Below are 18,796 nucleotides of genomic sequence, written 5' to 3' on the forward strand. Positions count from 1 at the left end.
TTTATATCTCTCTGTCCTACTTACTGGGTTTTTTTCCCTTGTATTTATTTTCTTCTTAAATTTATATTTTGAAACAGCCTTTAAATAACTTCCAAATTAGACAAAATTATTTTGTTATAAAAAAATTTGTCTTTTTATAATTTACATATATTAATAGATCTAAATATGTTTAGTCTTTTTATAAAATGTAAGAAGTCAAGAACATTTATTCAGTGATTTGTTTTAGTTTTTTATCTTATTTAGATATAATCTAGACATTTAATATGGCATAACGTTAAGATTTCAAATTACATGTAATGTCTATTTATAAATGTTTATCCCATTTACATTTACCTAATTTACTCTATGGTCATTCCACCCTGAACGCGCCAGATCTCATCTGATCTCGGAAGCTAAGCAGGGTCAGGCCTCGTAGTACTTGGATGGGAGACAACTACCTAATTTATTTTTTAACAATTATACCTAGATTACTAATGAAAATTGAGATATTAGAACTAGTCATTATTTTAAGTTAATTTTTTATTAATCAATATTATAGCCTGTTAATATCAGGTATTTTCCTAAGTAAGAACCTTAAAGTTAAACACATAGGTATGTTGTCAATAACTCTGAAGATACAGCTATTTTATTAAATCAACAATATTATTCTCACTTATCAAAGAATTGCACAAAAACCATTGTTTTAGTCTGCATTTATAGCTTCATGACCTCAAAACATCTAGGAGACACTAATTTAAAACTGCCCAATAAATCTAAGTAAAAACGTATGCTGACAATTTTGAAGACATTTTAAATGTTATTTTAGCAACAATTTAAAAACCAATTGATTTATCAAAGATTTGCATAAGTCATATAAACTAAAAATGCTTTAACTGGGGTTTATTATATTTTATACATATGTTCATTCGCTTAAACGAATGGAATAGAAATAAGTTTCTTAACGGGATTTCTGGCTATGCCAGATTTTATTATGTAGACACAACATACATTAATAGCCTAATACATGTACATATGTGTAAACACATACACACAACACACAAACACACAAAGATCTTATAGCATTTATTTTAGAGAATTAGTCACAAGATAGTAAAACATAAACTCACAGGTTTATAAGACAGTTGGATCCAAATAATATTTCTTTCATAATAAAAACACAAAACAAACTAGAAATAAGTGAGGACTTCTTCAATCTGATAAAGGTACTCTACCAAAACTCACACTTAGTGGGGAAAGACTGACTGCTTTTCCCTTGAAATCAGGAATAAGACAAAAATGTGCACTCAAATCACTTCATTTAACACTGTTTTGCAGCTTCTAGCCAGGGCAATTAGGCAAGACAATAAAATAAAAGGCAACTAGCTTAGAAAGGAAAAAGTAAAACTAACTCTATTTGCAGATGACATAATCTTATTTACAGAAACTCTTAAGGAAATCACTAAAAAAAATTAGAATAAACAAGTTCAGGAAGGATGCAAGGTATAAGATCAATATATAAAATTCTTTTGTATTTCTATATGTTCACAATAATCAATCCAAAAATGAAATTAAGAAAGTTTCCATTTACCATAGCAACAAAAAGAGTAAAATACTTAAGAAACAGACAAAACCTCACAAAGCTTATGCTCTAACACTATAAAATATAGTTGAAATTAGAGAACTAAATATTAGTAAGTGGAAATAAACATTCCCAGATCAGAAGACTTAATACTGTTAAGATAACAATACTTCCCAAACAGATCTACAGATTGAATAAAATCCCTACTTAACTTACCCAATATTTGTTATTGTTGTTGCTTTTTAGAAACTGACAAGATGATTCTAAAAACCATATACAAATTTAAGGGACCCAATAACAAAAATAATTTTGACAGGGAAGAACAAAGAAGGAAGACACTTCCCAATTTCAAACTTGAAGCAAAGTAATTAAGGCTGTGTGGTACTGACATAAGCATAGACATAGATCAATGATATAGAACTGAGAGTCCAGAAATAAACTCTTACATTTATGGTTAGCTGATTTTCAACAAAGGTACAAAAATAATTCAGGGGAGAAAGAATTTTTTTTTCAACAAATAATGCTGGAACAGATTTCCATACTTAAAAAAATCCATACCCTATATATAAAAATTAAATCAAAATAAATCATAGACCTAAGTGATTTTTACCTAAAGACTAAAACTATCAACTTTCTTGAAGAAAACAGGAAAAAGACTTTGTGAACTTGGGTTAAACCAAGATTTCTTAGATAAAGTGATTAAGTACCAACCATTTAAAAAAAATTAATAAATTAGACTTCAAAACAGTTTCTTGCCTGTTTTTATAAGAAACTGTTAACAGAAAGAAAAAACAAGCCACAGAATAGGAGAAAGTATTTGGAAGGCACATGGTCTGACAAATCCTTTTAACTAAGAACTCTAAAAATTCAGTTATAAGAAAACAACACGAATTTTAAAACAAATAGACAAAAGATTTGAAAAGGCATATCACTAAAGAAGATAACATGATACCAAAAAACCACATGAAAAGATGCTCAATATCATTTGTCATTAGAAAAATGCAAATAAAAACTACAGTGAATAGTTTTGATATATCTATTATACATCTATTAGATTGTCTATACATCTATAAAATTGTCACAAATTAAAATGACTGACCTTTTATATATAAATAAATACACACACACACCAAGTGTTGGTACGGACATGGAGACTCTGGAACTCAACACATTGGTGGGAATACACAATATTATAACAAACTTGGAAACAGTTTGGCAAGTCCTTAGAGAAAGTTATACATGATACACCTACCATCCAACCTCACCATTCCTACTCCTAGGAATTTATCCACAAGAAATAAAAGCATATGTACAAATAAAGACTTGTTCACAAATGTTCATAGCAACTTTATTTATAATAGCCAGAAACTGGAAACAATCAAAATGTCCATCAACATGAAAATGAATAAACTGTGATACAGCCACACAATAGAAAACAATAGAAGTAAATGAACTATTGAAATAAGCAACAATAAGAAATAATCTCAAAATAATTATGCTGAGTAAAAAATGACAGACAAAAGAGACTAAACCATCTGATTCTATTTAAATAAAATCCTAGAAAGTGCATATAAGTTTACCTCATTTTATTGTGCTTTACTTTATTGAGCTTCCCAGATACTGCATTTTTTACAAATTGAAGATTTCTATCAATCTTGAATAAAGAGAGTCTACTGATGCCATTTTTTCAAAAACACATACATTATGTCTGTCACATTTTGTTAATTCTTATAATATTTCAAACTTTTTCATTATTATAATCTATTATAAAGATCTATGATCAGCGATCTTTGACATTACTATTATATTGTTGTGGGATGCAAGGAACAGTGCCCATATAAGACGTCGAACTTAAGCAATAAAAATATGTGGCCCAAGTGCTTCACTAAACGGCCATTCCTCCATCTCTCTCCCTCTTTGTGCCTCTGTTCCCTGAGACACAGTATTGAAATTAGGCCAGTTAATAACTCTATAATGGCCTTTAGAGGACAACTGTATATATAACTCTTTCAGCAGCAACAGAAGGTATTATAATTATTATTATTATTATTATTGAGCACTATTCCCTCAAATAAGAGAGAGGTCTCTGATGGACCCTCTCTAGAGCTAGTAAAGTTTCTCTCAAAGATGTGCTATGCAAATATTTTTAAAAACTCTTTCATTAGAAGCACTTCATGGAATCTCAGAAATCATTTAATTACATCTGTTAAATGTACTAATATATAAAACCCAAAGAGTTAAAGTGCTTCCTATGAGGCAAAACAGTTAATGGTAACAGTTTGCTACTCTGATCATAATATATTATTTCTGATCAGATCAGACCTATCTCCAAATTAGACCTAGAGTAAGCAGCCTAAGTTTAATGATCAAGCTCTCCAAATACAATTTCACTGAATTTGTACTTTTAATACATCTGTAACCAATCCTTCTAATTCCATAAAATTCTAGGTTAAAAACAAAAAGTGAAAAGTAAAAATGAAAAATTATTATACACATTTTCATTTAACATGATCAAATTCCCAAGTTACAAGTGGGCAGTTCATATAAATATGAAGACAAAAATAAGCTATGACTGCAGGTACATGAAGAAAATGTCTATGTATTTGTAATCTCTACATATAATAGTTTAATACCTTAATAAGTAAATATTTTGATTAATCAATGTATTCTTATAATACTTGTTGTCATTTTAATGTGCAACTACACTATTAGAAAAATACTTCAGATATTACTTTACAAAAATTTGCTATTGATATTTTTCTCTTCATTTATGACTCTAATCATTCTCTCAATTCCATTCTAAATCTAAGGAACAATCAAAAATTGAAATAATATACTTACGTCATTACTTCCTTTAGTGACCCAATAGCTTTTTCTAAAGTGCTTTTGTCAGGATTTTCATCAGCTGTATGTTTCTTAAGATCTGTAATAATAAAATGGTTTTTCCATGATGAAAAAGAATTCAGTGCTTTCCCATCTATGACTTAAAAATGCCGTCCAGCTTGATATAGGCTGATTAATTTTTAAAGACAATATTCAATCTTTACTTAACAAAAACTAAACATTTTTAGACAATGTTCCCTAAAAAGATCTCTTAGTACATATGTGTTAAGGTTTCCACATTTTTTATTGACTAAATTTTCAGAATACATAACAGATTTTCTTACAGGGCTGTCCTAGATTCCTCAAACCTTCTCCATGGTGCTGAATGAAAACACAGGATCCTCAGTTAGCTCAGAAATCATTATGCATTTTACATTTCATATTGGGGCCCATAACTACATGACAGAGAACACTTGGTGTCCTCAAATACAGGTTTTGTTATTTTAGAGATTCATACTTAACAGATGAAGTCTTCTTATCTAGGTTGTTTATTATGTTCCCTCTGCCACCCTCAGAACATTCTTACCAAACTGAGGCTCAATCTAATACCATGTCCACCTAATTGCGTGTGTGGAATAATAGGAATAAAACTTAGAAACCAAGCTTATTTTAGTCATGACAACATTTGATGGATTTCTGTAAGTCCTTAATGAAACAATAATGAAGATAAGCAGATTAGCAAAAAAAATACAATGTTCTGGAAACTGGAAAGTTTATTCATATATTCTCCTTATAATATGTAAAATAGGATCACTTTAAATAGTGAGGAAATAATTTTATAGGCTAGTAATTCTCAATTACATTAGGTAACTTAAAGAAAACAATATGTCAATTTTTTTAGTTGGTCCTATAATTCATGCACTAACCAAAGTGTTTTACAGAAAAAAATAGATTAAACAGTCACAAATTAGCCTTCTTGTCTGCTATATATAGTACTATAGTTAAAGTTTAAGCATCAAAATTCTTTATTACAGATTTATTCCTCCTTGTAATTGAGTTTTCATACTTTACTAAAAAAATAAAAATAGAAACTGACACTGTCCTAAAAACACTCACTACTTTAAATCAGCTAAATATAAAGGAATATACATATGCGTTTCTTTAACCACAGGCAAAATTTATTCATAACAACTCTCTATTGTAAAACTCTCTTCTATTGATATCTATAGTTTAAGCTCTAGAATAGATATGCTTCAAGAGTAGTCTGAACAACCTAAGGCAAACAAAATAAGCAGAAGACCAAGTATACATAATTTTACCAAAATTCAGAAAAGGACTAAGAAAACTTGGTACCTATGAATCAGTTCTCTCTTTGTGCTTTTGTGGGTGACTTTTGTGAATACTTGGATACAAATTGATTTTTAATTATTGACATACCATGAAATATAAGACTTTTAAATGGAAAGACAAAAGTACTTATAATCCTAGTCAATATAATTGGTATCAGAACAAATAAAGCATTTCAAGCCAGACTGAATTTTTGTAGTACCAGTAACTATTTTTTAATATTATTCATAAAGATGTTTACTATATAAAAGATATATAAACTTTAATGCTGAAATCTAAGAAACTCTGAAAATGAGAATAATTTCAACTTTTTTAGAAAAAAATAATTCCAAGAAATTATCTAAAGAGTCCGAAAACAGACTAGACAAGTACCATTTAAAAGTAATGCAACACTGGGTAACCTCTGTACTGGTCGGATAAGAAGTTCAACAAGGCTTTGCCGTCCACATTCTGGTTTAGCTTGGTTTATCTGAAAGGAATTAATTTGTTCAACAACTTAAAAAAATGTTTTCTGCAAAGATTAAACACCCTACACTTATTAGATTACACTTACTAGATTAGTGTCTCTGATAAGAACTAATAGAGAAGAGGTGGGATGTTGGTTACTCTCTGGCAAATTACTGGGGTTGAATAATCTTCAGGGTCAAAAATGACCTCTTGGCCAGCCAAGGGTAATGCCTTCACAGAAAGTGAGTTCCTCTACACACCCCATATATCTCATCTTAAGTTTCTCTTCAGTCTATACCATTTACAAGAAAAAAATTTTTTAATTGAATAAACAATGTAAGACACCTACAAGGGAAAAATAATCACTAAAGGTGAAACAAAATTTCACTGGAAAATCTGTAAATGTTATTGAGAGCTAAAATATGTATAACATTTTTTCTTTTTTTAAAATAACTATATACAACATTCTGATTCACTCAGCTGCCTCTTGGTTCCTGCTACGTAATATATCAAATATTCTAAAACTAAACATCATTGTAACTCACAGGTACAACTAAAATTAACGGATTAACATTAAGCTGTTTTTACGTGGATATATTTTTACCAAAGTTATAATCTACTTAATTTTTTCATAATTTTAATAAATTCCTTCAGAAATGATTCTCAGATTTTTGTTTGAAAGAAATGTACATTACCTTGAGAAAAGCATGAAATCTTGGTTTCTGTTTTTCACATTTAATAATTGTTTCCTTGCTCATTTCAAAAAAGTTTACAAAGGGAGGGTAGGTTTTTACCAAATCTTTTGACTAGAAAGAGGGGAAAAAAAAATATTAATTGGTTACTCAAGTCACTATTAAAAACAATGAAACAATCTGACATATGGGTGCAAAAAAAGTTTAAGATAAAGCTTTTAAAAATAAGATTTTTCTCAAATTATACACAAAAATTTATCTTAGAAACTTCTTAGTAAAGATTTAATTGCTAAACAAAATGCATCAATTGGTAGACACAGCATAAAAACTGAAAAGTAGGCTGGGTGCAGTGGTTTAAGCCTGTAATCCTAGCACTCTGGGAGGTCAACACAGGAGGATTGCTTGAGCTCAGGAGTTCAAAACTAGCCTCAGCAAGAGTGAGCCCCCATCTCTACAAAATGGAAAGGGGGAAAAAACCCAGCCAGGCATTGCAGTGCGAGCCTGTAGTCCCAGCTACCAGGGACAGTGAGGCATAAGGATTGCTTAGACCCTAAGAGTTAGAGGTTGCAGTGAGCTCCAATGACACCACTACGTTTTACCCAGGGCAATGGAGTGAGACTCTTGTCTCAACAACAACAACAAAAAAGCAAGGCCTAGGAGGCTGAGGTGGGAGGATTGCTTGAGCTCAGGAGTTCGAGACCAGCCTAAACAAGAGCAAAACCCCGTCTCTACTATAAATAGAAAGAAATTAGCCAAACAACTAAAAATAGAAAAAATTAGCGGGGCACGGTGTCATATGCCTGTAGTCCCAGCTACTCAGGAGGCTGAGACAGGAGGATTGCTTGAGCCAGGAGTTTGAAGTTGCTGCGAGCTAGGCTGATGCCACAGCACTCTTGCCCAGGCAACAGAGTGAGACTCTGTCTCAAAAAAAAAAACAAACCAAGGCAACGAGCACCCCTCCTCACAACCTCCCACCCCATCATATTAAAATTTAAAAAATAAAACTGAAAATAAAGACTCAGAAAGAAATAAAAGTATATTAAAGCCTATTGTATTGACACAAACAAGACAAAGAAAACTTCTGTAAGATCATAAAATGGCAATTCAATTATATCTGATCCATATAGAATCCAAGAGCATACTATTATTTATTGAAGAATCCAAACCACCATTAAAAGATCAATTTTATTATCCAAAAATCCAAGCAAGAAAAGGAAAAATATCTTGGCAAATTGAGGAGTCTAATGGGTATAAAAAAGATGTGGCAATAATTCACATATTTGGAGTTCTCAACCAACCAGAAAAATATGCCTAAGAGAATATTTGATAAGGAAAAAGGTTGGGGGAGATGACTCAAAACAAAAATATATGTGCCAGTACTCAAGGCACTGAAACATACAAAACTGATTCAAAGAAACTTATAAATCCTATTCATGCTAACTCATCGAAATGAATTATTTTATAAAACTTAAGTTGTGTGGTTCTCACCCTAGTAATGAAGCAGTTCATTAGAAATCTTTAAACAGAAACATACATAATGATAGCAAAAAGTGATATCAACTAACAAAAGAGAAAAATAAAAACTTAAGTATAGAAAATTTCAAAAAATCATTAATCTGTAGTCATTTATGAAGGGGAAATAACTTTATATATAGTAAAGCAATCATAGCATAATACAATAATTAGCATTCTTCTAATGATCTTGAGCTATCAAAAAAGTATTAAATTGTATATAGAAAGCATATTTCAGAAGAATATTTCCAATATATTTATAAACACAACCTTGTCAGTTTTAAAACCTCTTACATTTAAACAGGTAAATTTTATTTCTTGGCAGTCCTTGCTGAGATGACACTTTAATTTACAAACTTAATAAAGAAATAAAATACTTACATATTTAAGAAAAATGTCACCAATGCTTTTGCTCTCATCCCAATTAACCATAAGGTCTTCAAGGTCATCCTGAAATAGCACGCACGAATTTAAACATTTAAGATTAAACTTGACAGATCCTTATATATCTTTTAATATTTCCAAGATATTCATTGGCAAGAAGTGCTTTTAAAAAGTGTCTTAACTTGATGTGCGAAATAATTAACATCCCATTCTTTCTCTTCAACAAAGAATTAACTTTTTGACTACAAAGAAAACATCCTTTGAAAATTAATTAATAAAATATAGTGTCAAGCCTAACTTCTCAATATAATGTAATAGCTCAATATCTTTTTTTTTTTTTCTTTCTTATTTCTTTTTTGAGGCAAGGTCTCCCAGGCTAGAGTACAGTGGCATGATCATAGCTCACTGGAACCTCAACCTCCTGGGCTCAAAAAGATTCTCCTCCCTTACCCTTCAGAGCAGCCAGGACTACAGGTGTGTGCCACCATGCCCAGCTAAATTTTTCTGTTTTTTGCAGAGATGGGGTCTCACTCTAGCTCAGGCTGATTTCGAACTCCTGACTTCAGCAATCCTCCTGCCTCAGCTTCCCAAAAGTGTTAGGATTACAAGTATGAGCATCACACCTAGGTTTAATGTTTTATTAATTGGTATTATTAATTACAGAAAACTACTTTCAATCTGGCAGATGAAGCATATTATTTAATATCAGTCATTAAAATCTATAACCTAGGCTGGGTATAGTCACCCATCCCTGTAATCCTAGCACTCTGGGAGGCTGAGGGGGGAGGATCACTTGAGGTTAGGAGTTTGAGACCAGCCTGAGTGACAGTAGAACCCCATCTCTACTAAAAATAGAAAAAGTTAGCTGGGTCTTGTGGCATATGCTTGTAGTCCCAGCTCCTAAGGAGGCTGAGGCAGATCCAATGAGCCTATGAGTTTGAGGTTGCTGTGACCAGACTGATGCCACGGCACTCTAACACAGGCAACAGAGCAAGACTCTATCTCCAAAAAAACCTATAATCTATAACTGGGGCCAGCAAATTTTAAAGGGCCCCAGATGGTAAATACTTTAAGGCTTGCAAGTCATAGGGTTTCAGTCACAACTACCCAACTTTGTACAGTGGAAGGCCATAGACAATATATAAATAAATGAGTGTGGCTGTGTTCCAATAAAACTTTTTTTTACCAAAACAAGCAGTAGGTTGGATTTGGCCCATGAACCATAGTTTCCTAATCTGTGACCTATAAAATTCCTCCTAGTCATTCCTCTTTTGTCCATCTTTGTACAAATTTAGAAGACTTTTAAAAGCTTTACAACACAAATATCAGATGATAAAATGAAATGACATAACCTAAATGAAACTCTAAGTGATGTTAAAGTAGAAATCAATCAATAAGCTTACACCAGAGGTTCTCAAAGGTCATCTGAGGATTCCTGAGGTACCCTTTTAATAGGATCCATGAGATCAAAATATTTTCAAGCTGGGCATGGTGGCTCAAGCCTGTAATCCTAGCACTTTGGGAGACAGAGGCAGGAAGATCCTTGAGACCAGAGGTTCAAGACCAGCTTGAGCAACATAGCAAGACCCTGTCTCTACAAAAATTAGCTGGGTATGGTGGTGTTCACCTGTAATACCAGCGACTGAGGCAGGAAGATCGCTTGAGCCCAGGAGTCTGAGGTTGCAGTGAGCTATGATGATGCCACTGCGTTCTAGCCCAGGCAAGAGAGCAAGATTCTGTCTCCAAAAAAAATTTTTTTCAACTATTTTCATTATAATAGTAAGGCATTATTTGAATTTTTCATTCTCTCACAAGTATATAGTAGTTTTGTAGAAGTTACATGATGTGTGATATCACAAAAGACTAAGTACAGAAGCAGACATAATAATCAGTCTTCTATTAAGCCAGACGATAAAAAAAAAAAAATGACAATATCACCACTCTTCTTAGCAAGTATCTTTGTTTTAGAAATTAGTTTTCATAAAAAATATTATTTATGTTGCCATGTAATGGTTTATTTTAAACAAATATAAAATTAGATATCCCACATACAAAAAGATAAACTTAAGCCCTTACCTCAAAAAAAAAAAAAAAATTTTAGAAGAAAACATAGAAGAAAATCTTCAAAATCTTGGGGTAGACAAAAACTTCTTTGATATGACACCAAAATCAGAGCCCACAGAAGAAAAACTGGGTAAAATGAACTTCACCAAAATTTTAAAAACTTTTGTACTTCAAAAGGACTTGCAATCAGAATTTAGAGAACACTTACAAACTCTGTAAGAAGACAAATACCCAGCCAAAAAATGGGCAACAGATCTAAGTAGACATTTCACCAAAGATGATATACAAATGGTTAATAACTATGTGAAAAGATGTTCAACATCTTTAATCATTAGGGAAATGCAAATTAAAACCACAAGACATGCTGCTTCACCCAGTAGGATGGTTATAACTTAAAAAAGATAACAAGTATTGGTGAGAATGTGGAGAAATTGAGACCCTCATACATTACTGGTGGGAATAAAAAATGATGGTTCCCAGCTCTTTGGAAGACTCAGGCAGGAAGATCCCTTGAGCCCAGGAGTTCAAGGCCAGCCTGGGCAACATAGCAGGACCCCATCTCTAAAAAAATTAATTAAAAAAAGATTTTTTTAAATGATGGGAAACCCTGGCAATTTCTCAAAACTTTAAAATATAAGACTACCATACAGCCCAACAATTCTACTCCTGGACATCTACTCAAAAGAAATGAAAATGTATGTTTACACAAAGATTTGTGCACAATGTTCATAGCAGCATTATTCATAATAGCCAAAAATTGGAAACAACCTAAATGTTTATCAAGTGATGAATGGATAAAAAAATTCAATATAGTCATATAATGGAATATTATTTGATCACGAAAAGGAACAAACTACTACCATGCTACACCATAGGTGAATCTCAAAAGCATACTAAATAAGAAGAAATAAATAAGAGATCACATACTGTATTAATGTATTTATAACACTATATAAATATACACTATCAATGTATAAATATTTGCAATGTCCAGAAAACACAAATTCATAGAAATGAAAGGTAGACTAGTGACTACCTAAGGCTGGGGCTAGGAATGAAGATTAACTATAAAATGGACATTTTATTGGGAACAGGAAATGAAAATGTCCTAAAGCAGATTTATGGTGATGTGCACCACTTGGTAAAGTTACTCATATAATTGAATTGCATATATAAAATAGGTAAATTTAAAAACATGTAAAATGTACTACCTCAATAAAGCTGTTTAAAAATGATACATCTTAAAAAACTTTTTTTTTTGAGACAGAGTCTCGCTCTGTTTCCCAACTAGAGTGCAGGGGCACTATCATATCATCATAGCTCACTGCAACCTCAAACTCCTGGGCTTAGGTGATCCTCCTGCCCCAGCCCCTCTAAGTAGCTAGGGCTACAGGTGCACCACCCCACCATGCTCAGCTAATTTTTTCCATATTTTTTTTGTTTGGTAGATGGGGTCTCGCTCTTGCTCAGGTTGGTCTCCAACTCCTGAGCTCTAAGCAATAACCTCCCAGAATGCCAGGATTACAGGCATGAGCCACTGCACCTGGCCTTAAAAACATTTTAAAATTTTATTTTAATTTTGAATATAGTGACTGCCAATAACCAAAGAGCCTCAATTTTTAAGAATGAAAAGTTATCCTGAGACAAAATAACTCAAGAACCACTCTACTATACTAGCAGATTCAGAAAAGTTCAATAGGGAAAAAACTACTTTTAACAGCATAAAAGTAAACTCAAAACAAGAATACTTTAACAGCCCACATGTCAAGAACTAGGATAATTTAAGTCTTCAAAATTACACTTGAAAGGGAAAAAAGAAAGAAAAAAATTGTAAATATGTCTACCCTTGGGGCAATATAGTGTATTCTGGCATTGACTACCAACATTTACCAGATCTAGGGCTTGTTAGTTCTGTGACCTTGGACAAGCTACTCAACCGGTGTGTGACTCAGTTTCCCATTTTGAAAAATGAGAGTAATTATTCCTACCTCACAGAGGATTAAATGAGTTAATACTTGTAGAACACTTAGAACAATCCAAAACTAACTAAATGACTGACACAAATTCAAATTGATACACAAGTTGGTGGCAGAACACCAAGATGAAAATCTACTCGACTTTTAACTCTACTTTTGTGCCTCTCATTGATTTGTATAAAACGAAAAAATATTTCAAAAGTACTTCCCTCTCCAATTGACTTTATTATAAAAGATTGACCCTAGAAATCATGGCTCTTTCATCAAAGAAAAATTATTAAAAAGCATTGTTTTGCACGGTTTTGACATTTATCTGCCTATAAATGGAGAATAGAATAAATGTCCTTTAAGTGCATTACAGCTTTAAAGTTTTTTGAGCAAGTCAAAACAAAAATATATAATCCAAGAGTAATAACAGTAGGAACATAAGAAAAATAGTAATAGAAATCACATCTCTATAGAAAAGACTTCATAAGGCCTTAATTCCTAATTTTTAGCATTAATTGAAATAAAAAAGTAGGCAAACAACAAACATTAATAAGTCATTGGAACAAAGAGACAAATGATTCAAAGGAATAAATGAGGAAGTAAGAAGTTTTAGGTACAAAACTTATTTAGCTAATCAGAAGTACCTGAAAGATAATAAATATACACAATCCCAAAAAAATTACTATCAACCTAATATATATAAATTTACCTTTATCTTAGTATGTACATCAAAGATATCTGGGATGCTCCCAAAAATAGTCTTAATCTCTTCTGGTGCAAGGATAGGCCCACCACGTTGTCCTTCCTCTTCCAATGGTACCTGAAATAACTAAATGAGAAAAAAGGCTAACTTAAGCAGATTGTAGGAAAATGAAAAAGCTAAAATATAGATAGCATATGATAAAGGAGAGATGAGATGTTGATGGAGAAGAAAAGAGTAATAAAAATATTCTCCCTAAATTTGAGAAATTTTTTCCGATAACATTTTTTCTTTTATTCTATTTATTCATTCATATATTGTGTATGCATATATATATATCCTCTTGTCATGAAATGTTATGTTAGAGGCTAATAAAGCTTTTTCACACAGTTCTAAAAATCAATCATTAAAATTGTTAGTACAAGATAACCTTTTATTCAAGTTAATAAAGATGAAAGCAATAAGCAGTTATTTCTAGACATATACTTAATATAAGTATTAAATGTTTTAGAAATGGTAAAATGCAGTTTATGGGAAAGACACTAGACTTGAAGCTAGAAGATCTGTTTGTATCCATGTTTTTGCTTGTATCAAACTAAACAAATAAAAGAAAAAAATTCCAAGAACTAATAAATTAGTTTAGCAAGGCCACAGGATACAAAGTTAATACACACATGTGCACACATGCATATCAATCTCACGTTTATATACCAGTAATTTACAAATGAAAAAAAAATTTAAAAAGCAGCATCATTTATAATAAAAATAAAAATACCTAAGTATAAATATAGTAAAACATGTATATGATGCTGAAAACTACAGAATACTGATGAAAGAAATAAAGACAACGTAAATAAATGAAGATATATAGTCAGCAACTGAAAGACTCAAACACAGTATAAATGTCAATTCTCCTCCAAATTGATCTATGGATTTAACATGTCAATCAAAGTTTGAGGACTTTTTATAGGTATAAGGTACCTATATAGGTATAGAAACTTGATTCTAAAATTTTATATAAAAAAGGCAAGGAACTTCTTACTATACAGCTGCAGTATTCAAGACTGCAGCTTATAGTATTGGTATTAGGCAAGGGAGAATCACACATAGAATAACAGAACAGAATTAAAGTTGAGAAACAAACTCACACAGATATAGTAATTTTTGCCAAAGTTGCAAAAGCAACTCAACAGAAGAAAGACAATCTTTCAACAAATGGAATTAGAATATCTTCTGTCATAAGCACAAAATATACCTCAGCCTAGGCTAGGCATGGTGGCTCACGCCTGTAATCCTAACAGTATAGGAGGCGAGGCGGGCGGATCGTTTGAGCTCAGGAGTTCGAGACCAGCCTGAGCAAGAGCGAGACCCCATCTCTACTAAAAAATTAGAAAGGAATTAACTGGACAACTAAAAATATATAGAAAAAATTAGCCGAGCATGGTGGTGCATGCCTGTAGTCCAGCTACTTGGGAGGCTGAGGCAGTAAGACTGCGTGAGCCCAGGAGTTAGAGGTTGCTGTGAGCTAGGCTGACACCACGGCACTCTAGCCCGGGCAACAGAGTGAGACTCTGTCTCAAAAAAAATAAATAAATAAATAAATAAATCTTAGCCCAAACATAACACATTATATAAAAATTAACTCAAAATGGATCATAGATCCAAAAATAAAACCTAAAAGTATGAAACTTTTAGAAGAAAACATAGGAGAAAATCTTCATAAGTTAGACTTAGGTAAAGACAGTTTTTTTGGTTGTTTTCTTTTTTTCTTGTTTTAAGAGATAGGGTCTCACTCTGTCACCCAGGCTGAAGTACAGTGGCATAATCAAAGCTCACTGCAGCCTCATGCTCCTGGACTTCTTTTGCCTCAGCCTCCTGAATAGCTGGGGCTATAGGCATGCACAACCACACTTGATAATCTTTTAATTTTATTTTTTGTAGAGATAGGGTCCTGCTATGTTGCCCAGGCTGGTCACGAACTACTGGCCTCAAGTAATTCTCCTGCCTCAGCCTCCCAAAATGTTGGGATTACAGGCATGAACCACTGCACCTGGCCACAAGAATATTTCTATCAGTGAAAAAAACAAGTTACTGAAATATATACTATGATTATATTTATATGGCTTATTTTCTTACACATTTGTGATAGATCTATAAAGGAAATGGTGATGAGCAAGTACAGAATTTCAGATAATGAATATTCTGAGAGGAGGGAAAATAGGATTGGTGAAAGACACAGCAGAGGTTTCAAAGATATTTGTAATAATCTGTAAACATTCCTTCATCTAGTCAGTATTTTACTCAAAATCCTACACAAAAACATTCAGAAAATCAAAATACATAGAGGTTCATTAAAAACTTTCAGTAGCCTTAAGACATGTTGAACTATTCTAAAACAGTTCTGCTGTATTTGCTTTAGTACCCCATATAAAATTAGGTAGCTAAAAACTATTGATTCTACCTTTCCAATATTTCTCAAATCTATCCTTTTTTCATTTCATTCTATCCTTTTTTCACTGACACTATGCTAAGAAATTCAGAGCCTCAAAATTTCTCATAAAGACTACTGAAACAGCCTCCAAATTGGTCTCTTTGTTGCCCCATTTTCCTCTCTTCAATACCTCCCTTCAAAGTGAACAAAGTTATATTTCTAAAATGCAAGTCAAATGATAATATTGATGCCCCTTCCCATTTAAAAATTCTTCTAGAACTTACACGTGGCATAGAACTTCAAAGTCTTCTCTCTGGTCTGGCACAGGTAGTCTTATCTCAACTCTCACTGTAGCCATACCCCTACTCTATCCTTACTACTTAAATACCTTGAATGACACACCTCTTCAATCATCTGTATTGTTTACCCAATCTCAGACTTTCCACCCATATTCTTTGCATGTACCAATCATACTTACATTTTAAAATTCACTTCAACTGTTACTTTACGACACTTTTTCCAATGTACAAGCCATAGAAAATTCTAGCCCAACTCCTTCCCTAAGCTGAAAGTGTAGTAGAACCCATCTCACAAATCTAATACCTTTACTTTACTAAGCCTCCCTCATGATGTTCATAATCTTCTACTTGGTATTATAATTCAGTGTGTATGTTTTATCTCCTCTTTCAATCTAAGCTTCTTTAAAATGGGAATCTTCTTTACTACCTGGTACACTACTTTTTATTAATTGGGCACCTGAGTATTACATGGAATAAATAAAGAAGGTTCTAGAAATACATTTAATTTCAGGGATAAGATAACATTAAGTTATTCTAAATCCAATTCCAAAAAAAAGAAAACAGTCCTAAAACAAAGCTCTTTAAAGAAAACACTATCATGAATTTAGGCCACAATCTTTTAAATAAAACCTTCCATGAGTTTATATTAAGCAATGTAGTATGAAACTTTTCTCTAGCCTACTAATTTCATGGGCTTTTTCAAAGGAGTTTTAGTGACTTAAATTGATGTGCAAATTAGAATTCTGAAACTTCAATGTGTTTATCATGGCCTAAAAAGATTTACATTTCTAGGCAATAAATGCTACCAAAGTACACAGATAGTATATGGCAAAAGGACTTTTTGCTACTCAACTATATTTTGGCTTACTATAAAAACTTCAACAGAAACTCATCTAGGTTGATTTCCCTGGAGAAAGAAGAATAAAGTAGAATTTAATACAACAGAGGCCTTATAAAAACCTTGACTACCAGCGAGGAATGGTGGCTCACACCTGTAATCCTAGTACTCTGGGAGGCCAAGCGGAGAGGCCTGCTTGAGGTCAGGAGCTCAAGATAAGCCTGAGCAAGAGCAAGCCCCATCTCTACTAAAAATAGAAAAATTAGTCTCTACAAAAAATAGAAAAATAAGCCAGGCATGGTGGCATATGCCTGTAGTTCCAGCTTCTCGGGGGGCTGAAGCAGCAGGATTGCTTGAGCCCAGGAATATAAGGTTGCAGTTGAGCTATGATGACACCACTGTACTCTAGCTGGTGACAGGGCAAAAAAAAACTAAACCCAAACAGAAACTCCCTGTGGTTTTTCTATTGAAAGATAAACTTAGTGGTAACATCATTTTCTTGACAGAACAACATATGTATTCCTTCTTCCTACAGATACCAAAATAATGCCCTATTATGTCTTTCAGAACCTTAAATTTCAGTTTATTTCTTAATTTCTTTAATGTTGTCCTACAAAGATTATTCATTAGAATTGACTTTTCCTCAGAAATAACTTCATAGTACATTTAAATATTAGTAAGCAATGAGTTAACATTTATTTATGGCTAATTACTGCACATTTCATGTGTCACGTTAAAAGGATTACTAAAAAAATTACTAACATTGACACTGTTATGCTTCACTGCTATTTTTTTTTTTTTTTTTTTTTTTGAGACAGAGTCTCACTTTTGTTGCCCAGGCTAGAGTGAGTGCCGTGGCATCAGCCTAGCTCACAGCAACCTCAAACTCCTGGGCTCAAACGATCCTCCTGCCTCAGCCTCCCAAGTAGCTGGGACTACAGGCATGTGCCACCATGCCCGGCTAATTTTTTGTATATATATTTTTAGTTGGTCAATTAATTTCTTTCTATTTTTAGTAGAGACGGGGTCTCGCTCAGGATGGTTTCGAACTCCCAACCTCGAGCAATCCGCCCGCCTCGGCTTCCCAGAGTGCTAGGATTACAGGCGTGAGCCACCGCGCCCAGCCTTCACTGCTATTTTTAAATAATCTTTTTTCACATATATACAGTACTAAATAAAGCAATGACTCTAGAACATATATTTTCAGAAGAAGTTATCTACCACTTCCAAATATAAATGCAGTATCTTGACAAGGAACCTGCAAAGTTCTGAATTAAACTCAATCTCCTCTAAGATCATCTATTGAGGATTATTCTCTCTTAAAGTCATTATTAAAATGATACTATTTCCAGATGAATAAAAGGTAATACTACATTATGGCATTCCATTAACAGCAATTTTTGTCATATATTTTCATTTTTAATATCTATGATCAAATTATATGCTTATTAATTTTCTTATAAGAAACAGGATCACTTGGACTTTTTTTACTTAGGAACACTGGAACAGAAATCATTTTACCACTAAATTCATACTTACCTGAATAATTGTTGCCAGAATATTTACATAATTACTTTCAGTCTGATAGAGCTCTTTTGCAACTTGCCACCTGGCTGACTGCTTTGAAGGAACTGGAGTGGAATTTTTAGAAGACTTGGTACAAGATTTTGGTGTTTCTGAAAGGTAAAAAGGAGAAAAGATTTAATGGAGGCCAGATGTAAGTACCAAATGTTGTAC

General features: G+C 32.7%; 1 protein-coding gene across 1 annotated transcript in view; it reads right to left on the bottom strand.

Annotated features, from left to right (window-relative positions):
- ECT2 (epithelial cell transforming 2) overlaps positions 1-18,796 on the bottom strand; it is a 61,023-nt gene that overhangs the window by 21,966 nt on the left and 20,261 nt on the right. The window contains 6 exon segments of the mRNA XM_076003807.1: positions 4,400-4,481; positions 6,101-6,197; positions 6,871-6,981; positions 8,761-8,829; positions 13,501-13,620; positions 18,599-18,735. Of these exon segments, the coding sequence (XP_075859922.1) occupies positions 4,400-4,481; positions 6,101-6,197; positions 6,871-6,981; positions 8,761-8,829; positions 13,501-13,620; positions 18,599-18,735 (616 nt within the window).

This window comes from Microcebus murinus, chromosome 1 (assembly GCF_040939455.1).
Source record: "Microcebus murinus isolate Inina chromosome 1, M.murinus_Inina_mat1.0, whole genome shotgun sequence".
Taxonomy (NCBI): Eukaryota; Metazoa; Chordata; class Mammalia; order Primates; family Cheirogaleidae; genus Microcebus; species Microcebus murinus.